Here is an 18900-nt window from a genome sequence, read left to right on the forward strand (position 1 = left end):
TTCTCCCCTTCCTTCCGCCCTGGACATCCACTAAGAGTTTCTTTCTCAGTAAGTTTGGCCATTTTTGACATTTCATATAAATGGAATAATATAAGATATGGCCTTTTTTGTCTGCCACCTTCTGATAAGCATAAGCATAATGTTTTCAAGACTCAATCATATTGAAGCATGTATCAGTATTTCACTACTTACTATGGATGAATTGCATTTCTTTCTATAGATAATATTTCATTTTGTTTTTTCACTGATAAACAGTTGAATTATTAACATCTTTTAATTATTGTGAATATGTTGTTACAAACATCTTGTTAGTTTTGTGTGACTATATTATTTTTCATAGGCATATACTTAGGCATGAAAATGCTGCTCATATAACTCATGTTTAACTATATGAGGAACTCTCAAACTATTTCCCAAAGCACCATGCCATTTTTTATAATTTCAACCAAGAATACATGAGAGTCTTGTTTGGCAAATCTGTTATTATAGCAATTTAGTAGGAGTGAAGTGACATTTAATTGTGGTTTTGATTCACATTCCCTTAATTGTGAATGAAGTTAAGCATGTATTCCTGAGTTTATTTATCATTCATAAATTTACCATGAATAAATATCTATCTAAATCTTGTACTGATTTTTGATTTGGTTTGGTTGACTTTTAAATCCTGAGTTGGAAGGGCTTTTAGAGGGTTTAGGTATGAATCTTTTGTATAATTTTCAATTTTTTCTCATATTCTGATTCTCTTTTGTTTTCTTCATATGGTTTTATATCATGAAAATGTTAAATTTTGGTGAAAGTAAATTTATCTCTTCTTTTATTTGTGGTTTTGGTGTGTGTCTAAGCAATTACTATCTATTGAAGCTTGTGAAAATTCATGCCTATCTATCTGTCTAAAACATAGTTTATGTTTAAAATATAGTTTCAAGGTTAATATGCCAAAATTACTTGCATTTCTATAAACAACAAAGGGAGAAACAGAAAATTATATGTTTAAACTGACATTGTCTACACTATAATAATAAAATGAATGTTAAGAAATAAGTCTATTAGTAGATGTACTTTCCTTGCAAACTAAAAACTACTATTGAGAGAAGTTAATAAAGCTAAAATATGGAGGGCTATGCAATCTTTATGGATCGAAAGAACAATAAACAAAAATGTCAATTTTGTAATGTGGTCAATTCTTTTTAAACTCTCTGCAAATATTCTATATACTCAATATACTATGAATAATTTGCAGCACTTTTTGTAGAAATTAATAGATTGATTCTAAAAGTTCAATGGAATTGCAAAGGGTTAGGCAAATTTTGAAGAGTGAATTTTGTGCTTACTTTATAGGGTTTGAAGATTTATTATAAAGCTACAATAAGAAAAAATGATATTAGAACAAAAAATATGATATCAGTGTGAATTTTTCAGAAATACGAAAGTAGATCCCCCAACTTATGGTCACATATTTTATTACAAAAGTGACATGACAGTATAGGGAGAAAACCTCTTAATTAAATAAAATTTTCCATGATTTGCCAAACACTATGCAACAGTTCATTTATCAGTGAGTAAATCATCTTAACCTCGAATCTGATTCCAGTAGAAGGAACATGTATTTCTTACTTGCTTCTATTTTTGACAATTTTTTTTGTTCCATAATTTAAAAAAATAAAGGTGACCAAGCCATAGGACCAAGCAAGAGATGGCTATATAAAAAGATATGCTGTTCTTAAGAAAAATCCAAAGTAATCCTAAATCGATGGTTGTATTGGTAAAAGATGATATGCCAAGAGAAAAGTTAGAATGATGTTAGATGTATCTATTCAATGTACCAGGAAGTGCTTTATGAAAAATTAAGAAAGTTCTATTTATTTCTAACTTAAATATTCAAACTAGAGATGCATAATCTGTATGTGTATTCATTATATTCATATACACATTTCACATAGCAAAGGGATATTTTATAAAGCATACTGATTAAGTTTGGACTGAACAATAACTTAAAGGGTGTAAAAGTAGATGAATTTTTTTCTTTTAATGCAAAGAATCAAATAATACTTTTGATTATCAAATAAATATTTGCAGATATCAAAAATAATAATCATATTTCAGGTTTTTAAATTTTAAATGAAACTTTACATACTCTACAAATGTGGATATGCATAAATTTAACATATGATTTTAGACCCTTTGTTTTTTATCTATAAACACTGCAGACTACAAACTACAGTTGCAAATTATGAGCACCTACCCTGATAAATTAATATAGCACACAGATGAGACAACTAAGCAATACTGATAATGTTACTGGCTTTGTTACAATATTAAACATCATTAAGCATCCTACCCTGCATGGTTAATCAGTCAATTCATTAAATTGTCGCAATAGACATCAAGTATTCATTATCACCCAACACTGTGCCAAGTACTGCGTGCATAATCTTTGAAACTTTTGGAAAAATCAATAGTTATTGCTGAATTTTAGCATATATTAAGTAACCCAAATTACAGAAGATCCTTAAAAAAGTGATTCACATATCTTACTAACCTACAACAGATAGGGCAAAATGTTAATTTTTTTTCATACTTATCTGGATAGAATCTGACAGTAAAATCCTAGAAACTCTTAATTTTCCAAAGTAAAATTTTATTTCTATCCATACCATATGTTGTTTCATCTGATCTTAAACCATGATTTGAACTTACTGACAACAAGGAGGGAGCAGAATAAAGTGAAGAGGGTAAAAAAATCTTCTAGTGATCTGAACTAATGGTAATATCCCAAAGAAATATTTGCCCCTAGAATGCAGCAATGTGAAATGACTCTAAAATATTGACTGCAGTTCTTCCTCTGATGTTATTTAGATGTATACATAACAGGTTATCAAAAGCATGCATTGATATTTACTTTTTAAAAAATCTGGTCTGAACAAAGAGTAGAGGTTTTTGTTTAACAAAGTATTTTGGAAGATGGAAAATTTCCACATTGCCACACAGGTATAATCATTTTATAATAATTTAGAAGCTACATTAAGATTTCATATTGTGAGCATCAAATTTTACTAGTTGTAGAAGAACAGAAATAGCAATAAAAATATTAATAGGACACTAGGAAGATGAGAGCTTATATTAAATTCATTCATTTTGCCTACGACCCATGCATTCATTAATCAGTTTGTTCATCCATCACTCTATTCATTGCTCCATCCATTTACATACTATAAGATGCATGGAGATATAATGGTGCACAAAAATGTATGTGAGAGAGTCGTGGGACTCTCACAAGGAAAAATGTAACAAAATACACAATGACTATAATAGGTGAAGGGATTTTAAATTATCTTTGTCCTTATAGACTTTTTATATATTTTATTTGTCCTTATTAGTTATCCTTGATAGTAGAATGTATTTTAACATTTTATACATAAATGGAGTATAGCTTCTTATTTTTCTGGTTGTATGTGGTGTAGAATTACACCAGTCATATAATCATATAAGTACATAGGGTAATAATGTCCCATTAATTCAACTGACCTTCCTACCCCCATACCCCCTGCCTTCCCTTCACTCCCCTCTGCCTAATCCAAATTACCTCTATTTTCCCCTGCCACCCTCTATTGTGAATTATCATCTGCATATCAGAGAAAACATTTGGCCTTTGGTCTTTGGGGATAGGCTTATTTCATTTAGCATGATATTTCCCATCATCTGCATATCAGAGAAAACATTTTGCCTTTGGTCTTTGGGGATAGGCTTATTTCATTTAGCATGATATTTCCCAGCTTCATCCATTTACCTGCAAATGCCATAATTTCATTCTTCTTAAAGGCTGAATAATATTGCATTGTGTATATGTACCACACAATGTGGTACATATACACAATATACTTCCTTTATCTGTTCATCTGGTGATGGGCATCTAGGTTGGTTCCAAAGTTTGGCTATTGTGAATTGAGCTGCTATTGATATGTCTGCATCTCTCAGTATGCTGACTTTTAAGTCCTTTAGGTATAAACTGAGGAATGGGATAACTGGGTCAAATGCTGGTTCCATTCCTAGTTTTCTGAGGAATCTCCATACTGATTTCCAGAGTGGTTGTACCAATTTGCATTGCCACCAGCAATGCATGAGTATACCTTTTCCCCCACATCCTCACTGGCATTTATTGTTACTTGTATTTTTGATAATTGCCACTCTGACTGGAGTGAGAGGAAATCTCAGTGTAGTTTTAATTTATGTTTCTCTAACTGCTAGAGATATTGAACATTTTTTCATATATTTGATTGATAGTATTTCTTCTTTTGTGAAGTGCCTGTTGAGTTCCTTTGCCCACTTATTGATGGGTTATTTAGTTTTCTTTAGTGTTAAATTTTTTAGTTCTTTATATATCTTGGAGATATGCTCTATCTGAGGTCCTGGTGGCAAAGATTTTCTCCCATTCTGTAGGCTGTCTCTTCATATTCTTGATTGCTTCCTTTGCAGTGAAGAAGCTTTTTATTTTGATCTCATCCAATTTGTTGATTTTACTTCTTGTGCTTTAGGAATCTTGTTAAGGAAGTCAGTTCCTAAGCTGACATGATATAAACTTTGGGGTACTTTTCTTCTAATAGGGATAGAGTCTCTTCTATTGCCTAAGTCCTTGATCTACTTTGAGTTGAGTTTTGTGCAAGGTGAGAGATATGGACTTAATTTCATTTTGCTACATATGGATTTCCAGTTTTCCCAGCACCGTTTGTTAAAGTAGCTATCTTTTTTCCAATGTATGTTTCTGGCACTTTTGTCTAATATGAGATAAATCTATTTATCTGTGTTTGTCTCAACACACCTTCATGTTTAAAACACTAGAAAAACTAGGGATAGCAGGAACATACCTCAACATTGTAAAAGCAATGATGTCACTATCATTCTAAATGGAGAAAAATTGGAAGCATTTCCTCTAAAAACCGGAACAAAACATGGATGCCCTCTTTCAGCACTTCTATTCACAAGCATCCTTGAAACTTTAGCCACAGCAATTAGACAGAAGAAAGAAATTAAAGGGATATGAATAGGAAAAGAAGAACTCACAGTATTCCTATTTGCTAATGATATGATTCTATATTGAGAAGACCTAAAAAAGTCCACCAAAAATCTTCTGGAACTCATAAATGAATTCAGCAAAGGAGAAGGATATAAAGTTAACACCCATAAATCAGTTGTGTTTCTATACATCAGTGATGAGTCTACTGAAAGAGAAATTAGTGTTAGAGTCTGTAAACAAGTCAGGATGGCACCTGGCAAATGTTAGAGTCTGTAAACAAGTCTGGATGGCTCCTGGCATAATGCCAGAGGGAGTGGTTTGTGAAGTAACACCAGCAAGCCATTAAGTGTGGAGATTCCTTATTGGTTGACTGCTGTATTGAGTTTATGCTAATTAAGATAAGCTGTGTGGAATGTATAAATACCTCTGTTGTCCTACAATAAACAGCCCCCTCTCCTGCTGTATCAACGTACACAAGTTGTTCGTCGCCCCCCCCGGTTATTTTGCTGCAGCCGGACTGCGGCAAATTAGGAAAACTCACCCATTCTTAACAGTCTCAAAAAAACTTGTAAATCAGTCTAATAAAAGAGGAGAAAGACCTCTACAATGAAAACTACAGAACATAAAAGAAAGAAATTGAAGACTGTAGAAGATGGAAAAATCTCCCATGATCTTGGATAGGCAGAATTAACATTGTCAAAATGGCCATACTACCCAAAGTGCTACATACATTTAATACAATTTCTATTAAAATTCTAATGACATTCTCATAGAAATAGAAAAAGCAGTTTCATTTGGAATAATAAAAGATCTGGAATAGCAAAAAAAAGTCCTTAGCAAGAAAAGTGAAGCAGGAGGCACCACAATACCAGACCTTAAATCATAGTACAGAGCTATAGTAACAAAAATAGCATGGTATTGGCACCAAAACAGACACATAGATCCACAGTATAGAAGACAGAGACAAATCCTAATCCACTTCTAACCACCATAATTTTAACTGATATTTACATTTTTATTATTTCAAAAATTTTCCATGTATTAATTTATTTGATACTCGTAACAAATCTTTGAGAAAGGAACTATTAATATTTCTGTTTTATAGATGAAGAAATAAAAGCACGGAATACATAATTACCTAATTTCATTTTCTTAATAAATTGAAGAATCTGAGCTTAGGCAGTACATCCAAGCACTGCATTTTCAGATTCTACAGCTGTATTTTCTCTTAATATTGGAAGTATGTTAATTCAATTAGCAATAGTCCAATGGTATCCACAAAAAATTAATAAACATAATTTTTACTGCTTATGATAGTCTGGTCAGTACTGATAACTGTTTATGGACATGTTCTAGTTCAAGCCTCTCAATAATCAAACAATTAAGCATTTCTTCCTAGAATGAAAAGTGAGCTATGGAATAGTTAGATACCCTGGCTGAGATCAAACCACTCAGAAAAAAAAGAGCAGGCATTTGAACCAGGCCTGTTTTATTCTAAAACCTATATTCTTGACCACTTTATCCAACTTCCTCCAGTAAAATATACTTATTAAAATAAATATTTGTGTCCACAATGTAATAAATGTGTCCAACAAAAATGAACCCAATTAAGGATTATGTAAAATTTAACTACTGAATTAGGTAGATAGAAGTGATGGGAGGGGAGGGGAGGGAATGGGGGGATAGGAAGGATAGTAGAATGAAACAGACATTATTATTACTGTGTGTATACATGTGACTGCATAACCAATATGATTCTGCAACCTGTATACTCAGAAAAAAAGAGAAATTATATCCCATCTGATTCAAATGTATGATATGTCAAGGTCATTGTACTGTCATGTGTAACTAATTAAAACAAATAAAAAATACATAATATCAACTATTAAGTTAATATTTAAAATAAACTTTTGATGATTTACATTAATATAAATACAAAATAACTTTGAATTTTATCTTTTCCTTAATTGTGCAAACCAATGACTCTGGACTATCTACACCATATCAAAGGAGGTTGCACTCTTGGATGGATGCCTAAGTCTTTCTCACCTGGTGCTCTCATCTTGAATAAAAGTGTGTATAAGCAGAGTGAATCAGCAGGCATCTTTGGTTAGTATGCCAACATTAGAATACTAGCAGATGAATATTTAATAATTAACAAAGTAAATGGCAGCCACAAGAGTCAATATTTTGCAGGGAAAGTAACTCAGCCTTCTCTGAAATAAGGATGTCACTGGCTGCCAATAAAAGATTTAAGATATCTGTCTGAAGCAAGAGTCTCATTCTAACAGGATGAAGGAGGGAATGTGGGCAGAAGCCCTAAAGCCAAGCTTGCAAAGATTATTCCCAAGACTTCCCAATCAATGACTAAGGCTATTAAGGCAATAGCCATTATTGCCCCTCTCTCTACCATGTGTTAGGCTATTAAGAACAGAATCTGTATTTTATATTCAACTTTATAAACTTAGGTCCCTGATATCAAGGAAGAAGTAAATTACATTTTCTTCACAAATAAATGATAAATTTTATAATAAAAACCTCACAGGCTTGCAGATTTCCCAGTCTTGAGGTTTTTAAAATAATAAATGTTCAGTACAAAGCACTTACATGATTTCTAAAATCAGATAGTTCATTAAGGATATACATGACTCTAGAATTCAGGCTTATTTACTCCTAATACACTGTGATTAGCTATACTTTTCATTATAAAATGCAGATACTATGAGCACACATTTTGTCAATTAACAATATCTATCTCTAAGAAGTTTATAATATATTTTTCTTTCAGTGCTAATGCTGGAATCACCTACCACATAAGGTATGAATCCTGTTGGTCATTTAATTTCAGTTTCCTCGAGTGTGAAAGGAAAGGATTAGATCTGATGCTTGCTTGCTAAGTATCCTTAGAGTTCTACGTTTTTGTAACTCTACATTTATATGTCTTAATTTTGGCCAAAAAAGTTCAAAACACATTATAAATTCCATATGAAATAAACAACTGGTACTGAATATTATACTAGGTTTTTTTTCCTTGAAAATTAAGTTAAAGAATTGGGATGCTATTCTTGGTGGCAAAATTCTCTTTCTATAACATACTCACTTCCTTATACTGAATTGTTTAAGTCTCTAGGGAATAAATGACACAGATCTTTAAAAATTTACTTTTATCTGGTAACATTTTCATTACCTGCTGATTTACCTATGCATGTTCAAGTGGTGGATATGAATATTTTCACAGATTTTTTTCAATGATTAACAAATCTGTGTCCCAAACTATGTTTGGAGTAGTATCCTTTTATAACAAACTTTAAAAATATCAAATATCATTATTAGTTCTAAAGAGATTGCATAAGTCATTTTTATATCTTAGATAAGCCATCTCCAAATAGAAATATAACAGAGTCCCTGAGGGAGAGACAGGATAGTTTGAGGTATTATAATCATCAAAGGAGGTATAGATTGAAAAGGTTGAGAGACCCTGTCACAAAGAAAAATTATCTGGACACCCCTGGAGATCTTCCATCAAATGGAACAAGAAAGTTCACAAAAGTTAATTATTAAAGAAATAAACCAAATCTAGAACAAATGAATTTTAATAACTACTTTCAAAGAATGATTAATTTGTTCATTATGAATTTCAAAACAAGAGTTTGACATATATATGATATTATGTGAATCTTGAATATTTTCATGAGAGAATTGAGTTCAAGTCTCACCTCTGTCACTTGGATAGGTTCCTTCATTTTTCTGGATTTCAGTTTTCTTATGTAAAAAGAATAGCTAAATCTTTGTTCACTGCCTATAAAGTTCTACAAATATAAAATTTTAATATATTTTATGCCAATTTTTGGTGAAAGTATTTTATAGCTTACATATAAAAAGAACACATAATACTGGAGAGCTAAAGTTGTCTTTATATGGTGAATGGAAGTTCCTGAGTTTAAGTTTAGCAGACAAGTCATCAGTACTTTAACTAAGTCTTGTATCAGAATCACCAGTGAGAGAGCATCATCATCCTGGAAATGTTACTATGTAGATCCAATAGTGTATCTGAGCTTCTGTAGTGTGAGCATTGCTATGCATCTCTAGTTAAGAACTATTGTTCCACATTCTCTCTTAAAACATTTCTTGAGTTGAGATTGCAGACAAAACCTATGCTAATAAGGGAAACAAATACAAAGTTATAATTAATATCAAAAGACCACTTCTTTCAGAGGCGTTTGCAGATCAATTCAGTTTATCTTGTGACTTTCACTGGATCAGAGCTTATAGATCTTAAAAATTTTCACTGTTTTTGCATAAATGTGTGATAATAAAAATAGAAGGTAATAAAAACAGTTTGCACTGAGATAGAATATGCATAAAGAGGAACACACATATTTTAAGTTCTGAATGTTTACATATATAATGTATAATTTTTTATCATTATATATAAATTTGATCTCATATATCTTCTCAAAATCTACTCACTGCCCTTTTTACCGTTTTTAGAGAGCATCTGCCCTAGGAAACTGACACGAATGACCTATAAAAGCCCCTGTGCCCTCTGGTCAATGGGTATCCTTGTTAAGACATCATAGAAAAGAAGAATGAATTTGATGTATTTTGCTTTTGGATCACTTTTGGTAAGGTCATCTTCAGTGATTTTGTCCCTTTACGTGTTCTTTTCCCAATAAACTCTTTATGGCACATTTTTGCTTTTGAATTCTAATAATTGCTCCTTTTCATTATCCCTTGAGGGATAGCAATAGCTTTGGTACAACTGGCCTCAGTTTGTCACACTACCCCTTGTGGCTTTTCTGTCTTTACACCCTTGAAAATAAACCCTCCTGGAATTATCTAGGCCATCTATGCCTTATTCACTGGGATCCTGACTTATCTGTCTCTTTTGTTAAAGCTGCATTTGAGAGCCAATCCCCCATTTTTTTTTTTAACAAAAATCAGGTTGGGATGGATGAAGATCCCAAACTTCGTAAAAAAAAAAAAAATCTCCTGCTCTGCTAAAAACACCTAAGCATCTGAGGAAGAGTGTAGTTCAAGGTATACTGAAATTGAGATGGTAGTGGATATAAGAAAATGAGATGTCTATCTGATCTGATATGGAAATAAACAAGGAGTCGTGAATTTTAACTAAATACAAACATCAAGTCACAAGGCTGAGGCTAGTAGTGTTTCTTAGCATGCTCCAGAGACCCTTGATCTGCAATATTACATTCATCTGGCGGCAGCCCATTAATAGAAAAACAAAGGAAAGCTGGAAGGCATTCCTAGGGGAGAAGCAAAATGATAAAAAGCAACGGAGTGCTGACACGTGACAGAGATGAAAAAGACGCTATCCCTGTGCTTTAGCTAAGAGGTGACGAAGGTGGACATGACAACTGTCTATAATCATGTAAAGGCTGTAAACTCCAAAAGAGAGGCTGAGATCACGACAGGGCAAGGGAGCATTGCTCTGTGTAGAGACGGATTAAAAAGAGAAAAGTTTAGATTAAGTAACAGGACTATCTCCTAATGCAGAGACGGTTTATGTAAAGCTAAATACTACATTCTTTAATCTTTGAAAAAGACCAAAATGAAACAAGTTACAAACAATTTCTTAATATTATATATGTAGATTCCCTATAGCACATCTATCTTTCCACCTGCCTTCATCTCTGCCTATCAAAATCTATTGATACATCTTGTAAATTTGCCTTTCACAAACATAGGAATAAGAATAATGATTACTACCTGTAATGATTACTGTAGATTTTGTGCTAGACATTTATGAAGCTTCTTAAATTACTGTAAACATTGTCTTGGAGCAATCAAGAAAACTGAGGATTAGAAAAATTGAGCAACGTTCTATAGGTTGTCCAATTAGTAAGCAGCAGAACTTATGAACCCTGGGGTTTTCATCTCATTGAATCACTGATAGTACCTTATTACATAGTGAATTTTCATCATTCTATTATTTATATGCCTATATCGTCTCTTTTACAAACTCTATGAAGTATTTGGTAGCTAATTAACTTGACTACATGCAATATGTTTAAGTATCTTAGAATAGGTCTATTTCTGGTTATCAAACTTGCAGGCAAGAGTAGCCACTTGCCAATCTTGAACAAATCATGTGTTCATCATCATTCTAGCTATGAGGATAAGGTAAAGGCTAAATAATTTCATTTTCTTCTCTTCCTAGGTATCATCCATTTTTCACTTTGAAAAAATAATTTCTTAATCAACTACTATATGCAATGCAAATTATTCAATTTATAAAGTTGTCTTTTGAAAGAAATTATGCCATTGGGCTCTTTCTTTGAAAAAAAATTCATCACCTCTCACACTTCATATCTTTTTCAATTTAATTTAATTTGTAAATACTTGAAGAAAATCATGCTCATGACTAAAATTTCAAATACACAGACTACTATGGAGAGCAAGGAACCCTGTTTACCTTGCAGTCTTCAACCTCCGTGGTTAGAGGTGAGCATGGCTAACATTTTGTGTGTGTGTGTGTGTGTGTGTGTGTGTGTGTGTGTGTGTGTCTTTCCAGGAATTTTCTATGCATGTATCTGTGTACATTTTTTTTTCATGTAGCTAATTATCTTGGTTATCTCTTCATATTAGTACATAAAGCAATATTTTAGTCTTCTAATGACTGTCAAACATTCCATTGTAATGGAGTAACATGATTTATTCAGTTCCCATTAATTTATATTTAGATAGTTTCCAGAAACTTAAACAATTCTGCTATGAATATATATCTACATTTATTTTTGCATACTTCCCATACTGATAGGACAGATTTCTTGCTGGAGCATTTCAGGGTTAAAACATATATACATTCATTTTTTTTAAACATGTTTTTCTCAAATTGCCATCCCTAAAGTGGGTTTTCACATTGGCACAAATAACATAAAGGTCCAAATAGGCTGTTCACACTTTAAAATTTACAATGAACTCCAGGATGATATGGTATCAACTTCTATATTGTGGGCATAAAATGGCAATTTGCCAAAGATGAATATTTTATTTTACATTAATATTTTATTCTTGAGCTAGGCTAACCTTTGTCCACTTATAGTTTCAAGTCAATAACATGACTTATGTGTATTTTTTCCATGACTTAATGAAAAGAAGCTAATATTTAAAATAACAGATTTGGTTAATTCTTTGTTCTGGCTGCTTCTCAGGCTATTTCTTCTACCTGGAAAAATCCACTTCAGTCTTGCACGTCTAAATTCCACCTATTCTTTATGGCTTGTTTCAAATGTTCTCTCCTTTATCTAAATAATGTTTCCTTCCTCAGAAATTTCTACACTTCTATTTAACCCTTTTCTAGTAAACATTTTACATTTTAAGTCTCCAATCACTGTTGCTATCATTATTAACAGACTTCAAATCTCCTCAAATCTATAAATGTTCTTATACTTCCCTGTCTCCCTTTCCTGGCTCCATGGATTGATTTAAATTAAACTATAAATTCAGTATTATTTTACTAGTTTTATTTCCTTTTAAAATGTTCTAAGTTTTTGTTTTTAAGATCAACCAATTGAAATATTTTCATCCTAAATTTTTAGAATTTCTAACAGTGAACAATGTTCTATAAGTGCCTCTTTGGAATTCAGTTCATAAACAAATGCAACTTTAAATACTGAGAGTTAAATCTGACACACTGGCGAGAGCAAGCGTGGATGCTATCATATTAAAGGCCTTTGGAGGCAGGCTAGCATAGTTTACACGCCATTCAGCCTATTTATAGAGCTGACTCCTTTTTGTAATGTCAACTGTAACATTACACTTATTTTAAGCCTCAGTATCTCAAATATCAGCCCCTACTAGTTGTATAGTTCTCTCTTATTTGATATCAGAGAGCCCAATGGAGCCTTCTGAAGTACCCAGTCAGATTAGCAAAGATAATTTTTTAGAAGTTCCTAATTTATCTGATTCTGTTTGTGAAGATGAAGACGTTGGAGATACCTTCAAGCCTGGCTTCTCTCCTCAACCCAGTAGGCGAGGTTCTGAATCTTCTGAAGACATGTACCTGGACACCCCAACTTCAGGTACCAGAAGAGTTTCATTTGCTGACACCTTTGGATTCAATCTTGTGTCCATTAAAGAATTTGATTGCTGGGAATTACCGAGTGTTTCAACCAATTTTGACTTAAAGAAGGATGTTTTCCATACTGAAGAGTATGTACTATCTCCACTCTTTGATTTGCCTTCTTCAAAAGAAGATCTCATGCAACAACTTCAAGAACAGAAAGCGATATTAGAGTCAACTGAGTATTTTCCTGGGTCTACAAGTATGAAAGGCATTATTCGAGTTTTGAATATTTCTTTTGAGAAGTTAGTATATGTGAGAATGTCCTTAGATGACTGGCAGACACATTATGACATTTTAGCAGAATATGTTCCCAATTCATGTGATGGTGAAACTGATCAGTTCTCCTTTAAGATTTCATTAGTTCCTCCTTATCAAAAAGATGGCAGTAAAGTTGAGTTTTGTATACGTTATGAAACTTCTGTTGGTACATTTTGGTCAAATAATAATGGCACAAATTATGCACTGGTTTGTCAAAAGAAAGAACAAGAGCCAGAGCCTGTGAAGCCACGGGAAGAAGTTTCTAATAGACAAATAAAAGGCTGCTTAAAGGTAAAATCAAGGTGAGGATATATCTTGCAATTATTTGTTATTCATCATCTTGAAAGATTTTAATGCTGTCCTTTATATCACATGCTGTAGGAAATAGTTAATTTACAAAAGATATACTGCTTGCTATGTAAAACTGTGGTTTCAGGCTTAACAAGGTCAATGCTAGTCAAATAGTTCTGTTATTTCTTCTATAAATGTGAAGAAAAAATGGGTATAATGGGGGAACTGTAATATGTGTATTACTTGCTTAATGAGTTATAAATTAATTTTAAACCATGAAATTCAGACTCTTCATAAGCTATTTATTTTGACATTTAAGGTATATTTATTTTTAGTACTTTTAAAGTGTCTGTGCTCTACTTTGAAACATTTCTGATTAACATAGAACTATATATTCAATATGTACACAGTTATCAGAAACTTGTAGACCTTTCCCAAAAGTGAAAACAAATATTTTAATGACTAATTGAGGTATATATATAGGGAATTTTGGAGTGATACATGTTAAGTTAAATCATAAGAGATAATACTTAAATTATAAACTAGCAGAATGATGTTAAGTATGTGAATGATATATAAATTACATATAATTTATAATTATAACCAAATGTAAGATTATGGGACCCAAATTAGTATAATTTACTAAAAGTAAATGGAGCAGAATAAAATATGACCCAAATAGAAATAAGGATATTCAGCTATATAGATTAGAGATTTGGGATGTGACCCCTCATTAGTAACCCTGCTCTCCTATTAATGTGAAAAAAATAATCCCTGGCATTCAGCTCTCTCCATAGTGCAGTGTTGGCTAAGTTCCATGACACTGGGTTAGTAGATAAAGTATTCAGGAGGAGTTAGTCTCCTTCTGCTCTGCACAGTGTCCCGAAGGACAAGTCCATACTGCTCCTCTCGCCATAGGCAAATATTTGATTGTCCTCTGAGTGATCTCTTCTAACTGTCCCTAAACATAAAGAGTTTAGTAACTGTATCAGAAATAATGTAATATGATGAAAAGAGAATGGTAGTAGGAATGAAAACACCCAGATTTTAGTTCTCTATGTAGAATTTAGTGAAAAAAACCTATAAGCTATGACATTGGAACTTTTTAACCTCTTTTTGTTTTAATATATATGACAATAAATAGTAACTACTAAATGTGTTGTTTTAATGCATTAATGGACTAAATGTAGTGTAGGTTGAAGCAATTCCAGCATATGAAGTATTTTTACTTTCATTTTCTTTTAAAGTTATTTGAAAGAGTAACTTAATCAACTTTGTGAATTGTGTCAACTCTCTTAGTCCAAATCCAACTTTTTCATATTTTAACTGATGCTGTTAAGAGAGCTAATAGAATCATAATTGTATATATGTGAAGACAATAGTTTAAATGTTTATAAACTTAACAGCATACTCACTGTAGAAACAAAATAATGGTATTTAGCACACTAATTTATCTACATACACTTGCATATATTAAATACTTTATGCATGAGATAATCATCAGTGAATTTCTGTTAAACATGCTGCAGTTTACTCTGTAAGTGAGAGCAAACAGAATTTAAGAAAGGTATAGCTTTATTGTCAAAGGGTTCATAAAAAAAGCAGCATTTAACTCAGTGGATTTTCCTGCAATTTAAAGATGCAGCTTTATAATGAAAAAGAATCCACACTGAACTATAGTTTAGGTAGGGGATTCCTTTGATATATTAAATTTGGATACCAAAAGCAAAATAAAGGCCTAATATTCTATCTCAGTCATGATATTATTGGGACTTCTCCTGGTTGAAGATATGTACAACTATCTATACCTGCACAGACATTTGTATTCAGAACAGTCATCAATGGATTCATAGCGGACACCATTCAAGTTTTAATATTGCTTTGGGGAAAAACCTGAGAAGAACTAAACCACAAAATGGTCTAAAGGCCTGTAAAGTTTCCTAATGAGTTATAAAAATGGAAAAAATCTCTCTCCTTCAAAACCACAAATACATTTTCTGCACTTCTATAACTTAAAAATGACCAACATAATTCAAACCACACTTTGAAAAAAGCATTTGCCTCTGGAGGAGGCTTTTTGTGCTGAGTTTCAGTCCAACATGAATTTTTACATCTGATTTATATACCACTCAAAATGGAGTGTATAAAGGAAATCCTGACAGATCCTTAGAACAGCATGTGCCATAATAGAATATTTATACAGCTTTTCCATGATATAATTTATATGCAATGGGGTTTCAAATATTCCTAAAACTCACACAAGAGAGCATTATCAAATTTCTAAATGAATATAGCAGTTGGATTTCATTGCGAAGAATTTGAGAATAGAGAAAAAGAGCACACCTTATTAGTGTTATTTCACAAAATGTGTACTTGGCTAAAATTAAAGTGAACTAACACATTTGATAAAAATTATAGATTCTACAATGTCTTCCTCCTTCCACATAGTTACAATATCTAAAAGTGTCTCTTATTGAGTGTTTGTACATTTCTTATGTAATTGGAGGTCATTTCTTTCAAAGTACAAAAAGAGAAGAGAAATGTATGTGAATTTTTGCTTCATACATGCAAGTAGATTAATAATATTGTGCAACATAAGTCTGAGTTAAAATGAAAATTGTCTGTCCTGGTGCACAGAGCAACATCTAACTTCAATTACTCTTAATGCCAAAGTTAATTTACTATCAGGATCCTGAGATTGTATCTTCTGAAAGTGTCAATAATCCCTTGTAATAAGTATGGGATGAACTGTGGGAACACTGTGTGGTAGGATTTCTGTTATGTCAATCATTCATCCAAGCCATGTGTTTTCTCTATGGAGATTTTTCTCAGGTCAAGTTTGGCAAATCTTCACATTGGTGTGGACTTTTTATTTTCTTTTGATGCTTGTTAATTTAACCACTTTGGACAAAAAGAAATATATATATATATATATATATATATATATATATATATATATATATATATATATATATATATATATAGAGAGAGAGAGAGAGAGAGAGAGAGAGAGAGAGAGAGAGAGGGAGAAGAAAGCAGAGTCTGTAACTGAGAGGCATGTGACTGAGAATGACCCAAAGTATTTAATTGCACTGAAAGGCATGCATCATGAGATACTTGTTAAGTATCACCACATATCCAGCACTGGACTATGTGCTAGCAAACAAACTAAGCTACTAAATGGATCTACATTCCATGGGGTTTGTTTGAAAATGTATGACAAGAAAGACATAGATATAAATCACATTAAATGAACATAGATAAATAAGCATAAAATAGCATGCAGAAATGGTATACTCTCAAAATGAAAAATTATAGACTTCATAAATATTTTGTGTTTGATTTCTAACTTTACTATATGTGAACTTGGGCAAGTTAAGTTTGGTTTCCTTGTCTATTACTTGGGAATAAAAGTGGCTGTGCCCCATAAGGGTTTGAGATTTCCATGAGGTAATACACATAAACTTTTGATGTAGTGTCTCAAACATAGGAAGTTATCAATGAATATTGGCTGCCATAAAAAGGCAATGCTAACTCAAACTTTAGGAATATTTGAAAAACTCTGTTAAGGCTTAAGCTCCCTCTAAGTCCATTTCCAATTTCTTTTCAGGTTTCCTGAATTTTCAGGTTTGAAAAGTCATTCCTTTGTCTTTTGCAAGATTTTTTTTCCAGCACTGGGAATTGAACCCAGGACCTTGTGCATGTGAAACAAGCACTATATCACTGAGCTATACCCGCAACCCTCTTGCAGCTTTGGAATCAACAAGCAAACTGAACTGTAAATTTTCCTGAGATATGTGTGACCTTATACCTGGAGCACCTTAAAACTGGAAGAGAACTTAGCAACCATTAAAATTTTACACATGAAAAATGAAGTAACAGACTAGAAAGTGTAAAAAAAGGCATTACTTTTGGCACGGAAAGGATGTGCATATTAATACCAGCAAAACATATGCTTAATAACTATGTGGTTACGGACTTATTTATTTCTCAAAGTCTCAGTTAAGTTACTAGTCAAATAAGGGGTTCTAAAGTCTATGTTGTGATGATTAAGGTAAAATGAGATTATATTTTTAAAGTTTCTCATAGAGTGTTGGGTGCATATAATCATCAAAAGCTAACTATCACCATGGTCATCATCATTACCAAACCTTGTCCAGCTGACTAATTTCCTGATTCTTGGACTTGCACTGTTTCTCCAGACACTGTAGGTTTCCTTGTTCAAGTTCCAAAACAAATTGAACACATGTTTCTTAAGGACCTGTGTGCCAGGTCCTATGTTTAGGCAGCAGTGTCCAATTGAGAAGTGTGCCTAGAGACATGGGCCTATGAGGACAAGGAAAGTCCCCAAGACAGAGGAAAACAACAAACCCAAGCTCAGGTTATCTGGGTATACAATAGAAGCCACATATTTCAAAATATAATAAATACTTATATTTTAGCTTTTCTCAAATGTGTGATCTATAACTGACCTTGGGTGATGGCTAGGAGAGTGGCCTCCTCAGCACCTTGTTTTTTTCTCCTCCACCATCTTAATGTATGTTCTCAACTGTTGGGTACACAGGTTGACTTCATCTGGTTTTGTATTTAATTAAGTGAAACCAATTTATTATTTTAAGCAAAGAAACAGCATGATATAGGTGTTGGATGGTTTTTATAACTTGGCCAGGTTAATGCAAATATAACCCTAGATGACTTTAATGCCAAGGGAAAAAAATGATTAGTACTCAATATTTCTTTTCTTTTATACTAGAGTAATAGAACCAGGCACATTCAGGAAAGGGACAAAAATTTTTTTTAAAGCATATTTTAAGAATGTGGAGAGTTTATCTTCCAGGATGGTAAAATTGTTAAATGAGGCTAAGAAAAGCATTGGAAAGTGGGGCACAAGATATGGCCATGTTACAAGTTCCAGATAGAGCCATTGGATTGTGAGACTTCCTTCATTTACCAGTATAGCATAATCTGGGGTCCTGGAAATAGTCCAAAGAGGTGTAAATATCTCCATGAGGCCTCTGGGACCTAAGGTATTCCATAACTAACTCATTTTGAGTCCCTGCTAATTGTGGAAGCTGGGTCTGTTTAAGGGCGGGGGTGCTTTGGCAAGGACTTATGGAAACATAAAACACAGCTGCACAGGCCCATCAAGAGGGTGTTGGAAGCTGCCAGCTGGTTGACAGCAAGAAGCCAACTAGCCTAGAATTTCCTTGGAGGTCTACCAGGGCTTCACAGCTTCCTGGTTTTGTGGAAA

The 18900-nt window shown here is 32.8% G+C and overlaps 1 protein-coding gene across 1 annotated transcript in view; it reads left to right on the forward strand.

The window, feature by feature from the left end:
- Positions 1–12844: 12844 nt before the first annotated feature.
- The window catches only part of PPP1R3A (protein phosphatase 1 regulatory subunit 3A), a 44598-nt gene continuing 38542 nt past the window's right edge, over positions 12845–18900 (forward strand). The window contains exon 1 of the mRNA XM_081286101.1: positions 12845–13660. Coding sequence (XP_081142227.1) covers positions 12873–13660 — 788 coding nt within the window. The 5' untranslated portion in view covers positions 12845–12872. The remainder of the gene's footprint in view (positions 13661–18900) is intronic.

The sequence above is a fragment of the Spermophilus citellus genome (genome assembly GCF_964194105.1).
Source record: "Spermophilus citellus genome assembly, chromosome: 3".
Taxonomy (NCBI): Eukaryota; Metazoa; Chordata; class Mammalia; order Rodentia; family Sciuridae; genus Spermophilus; species Spermophilus citellus.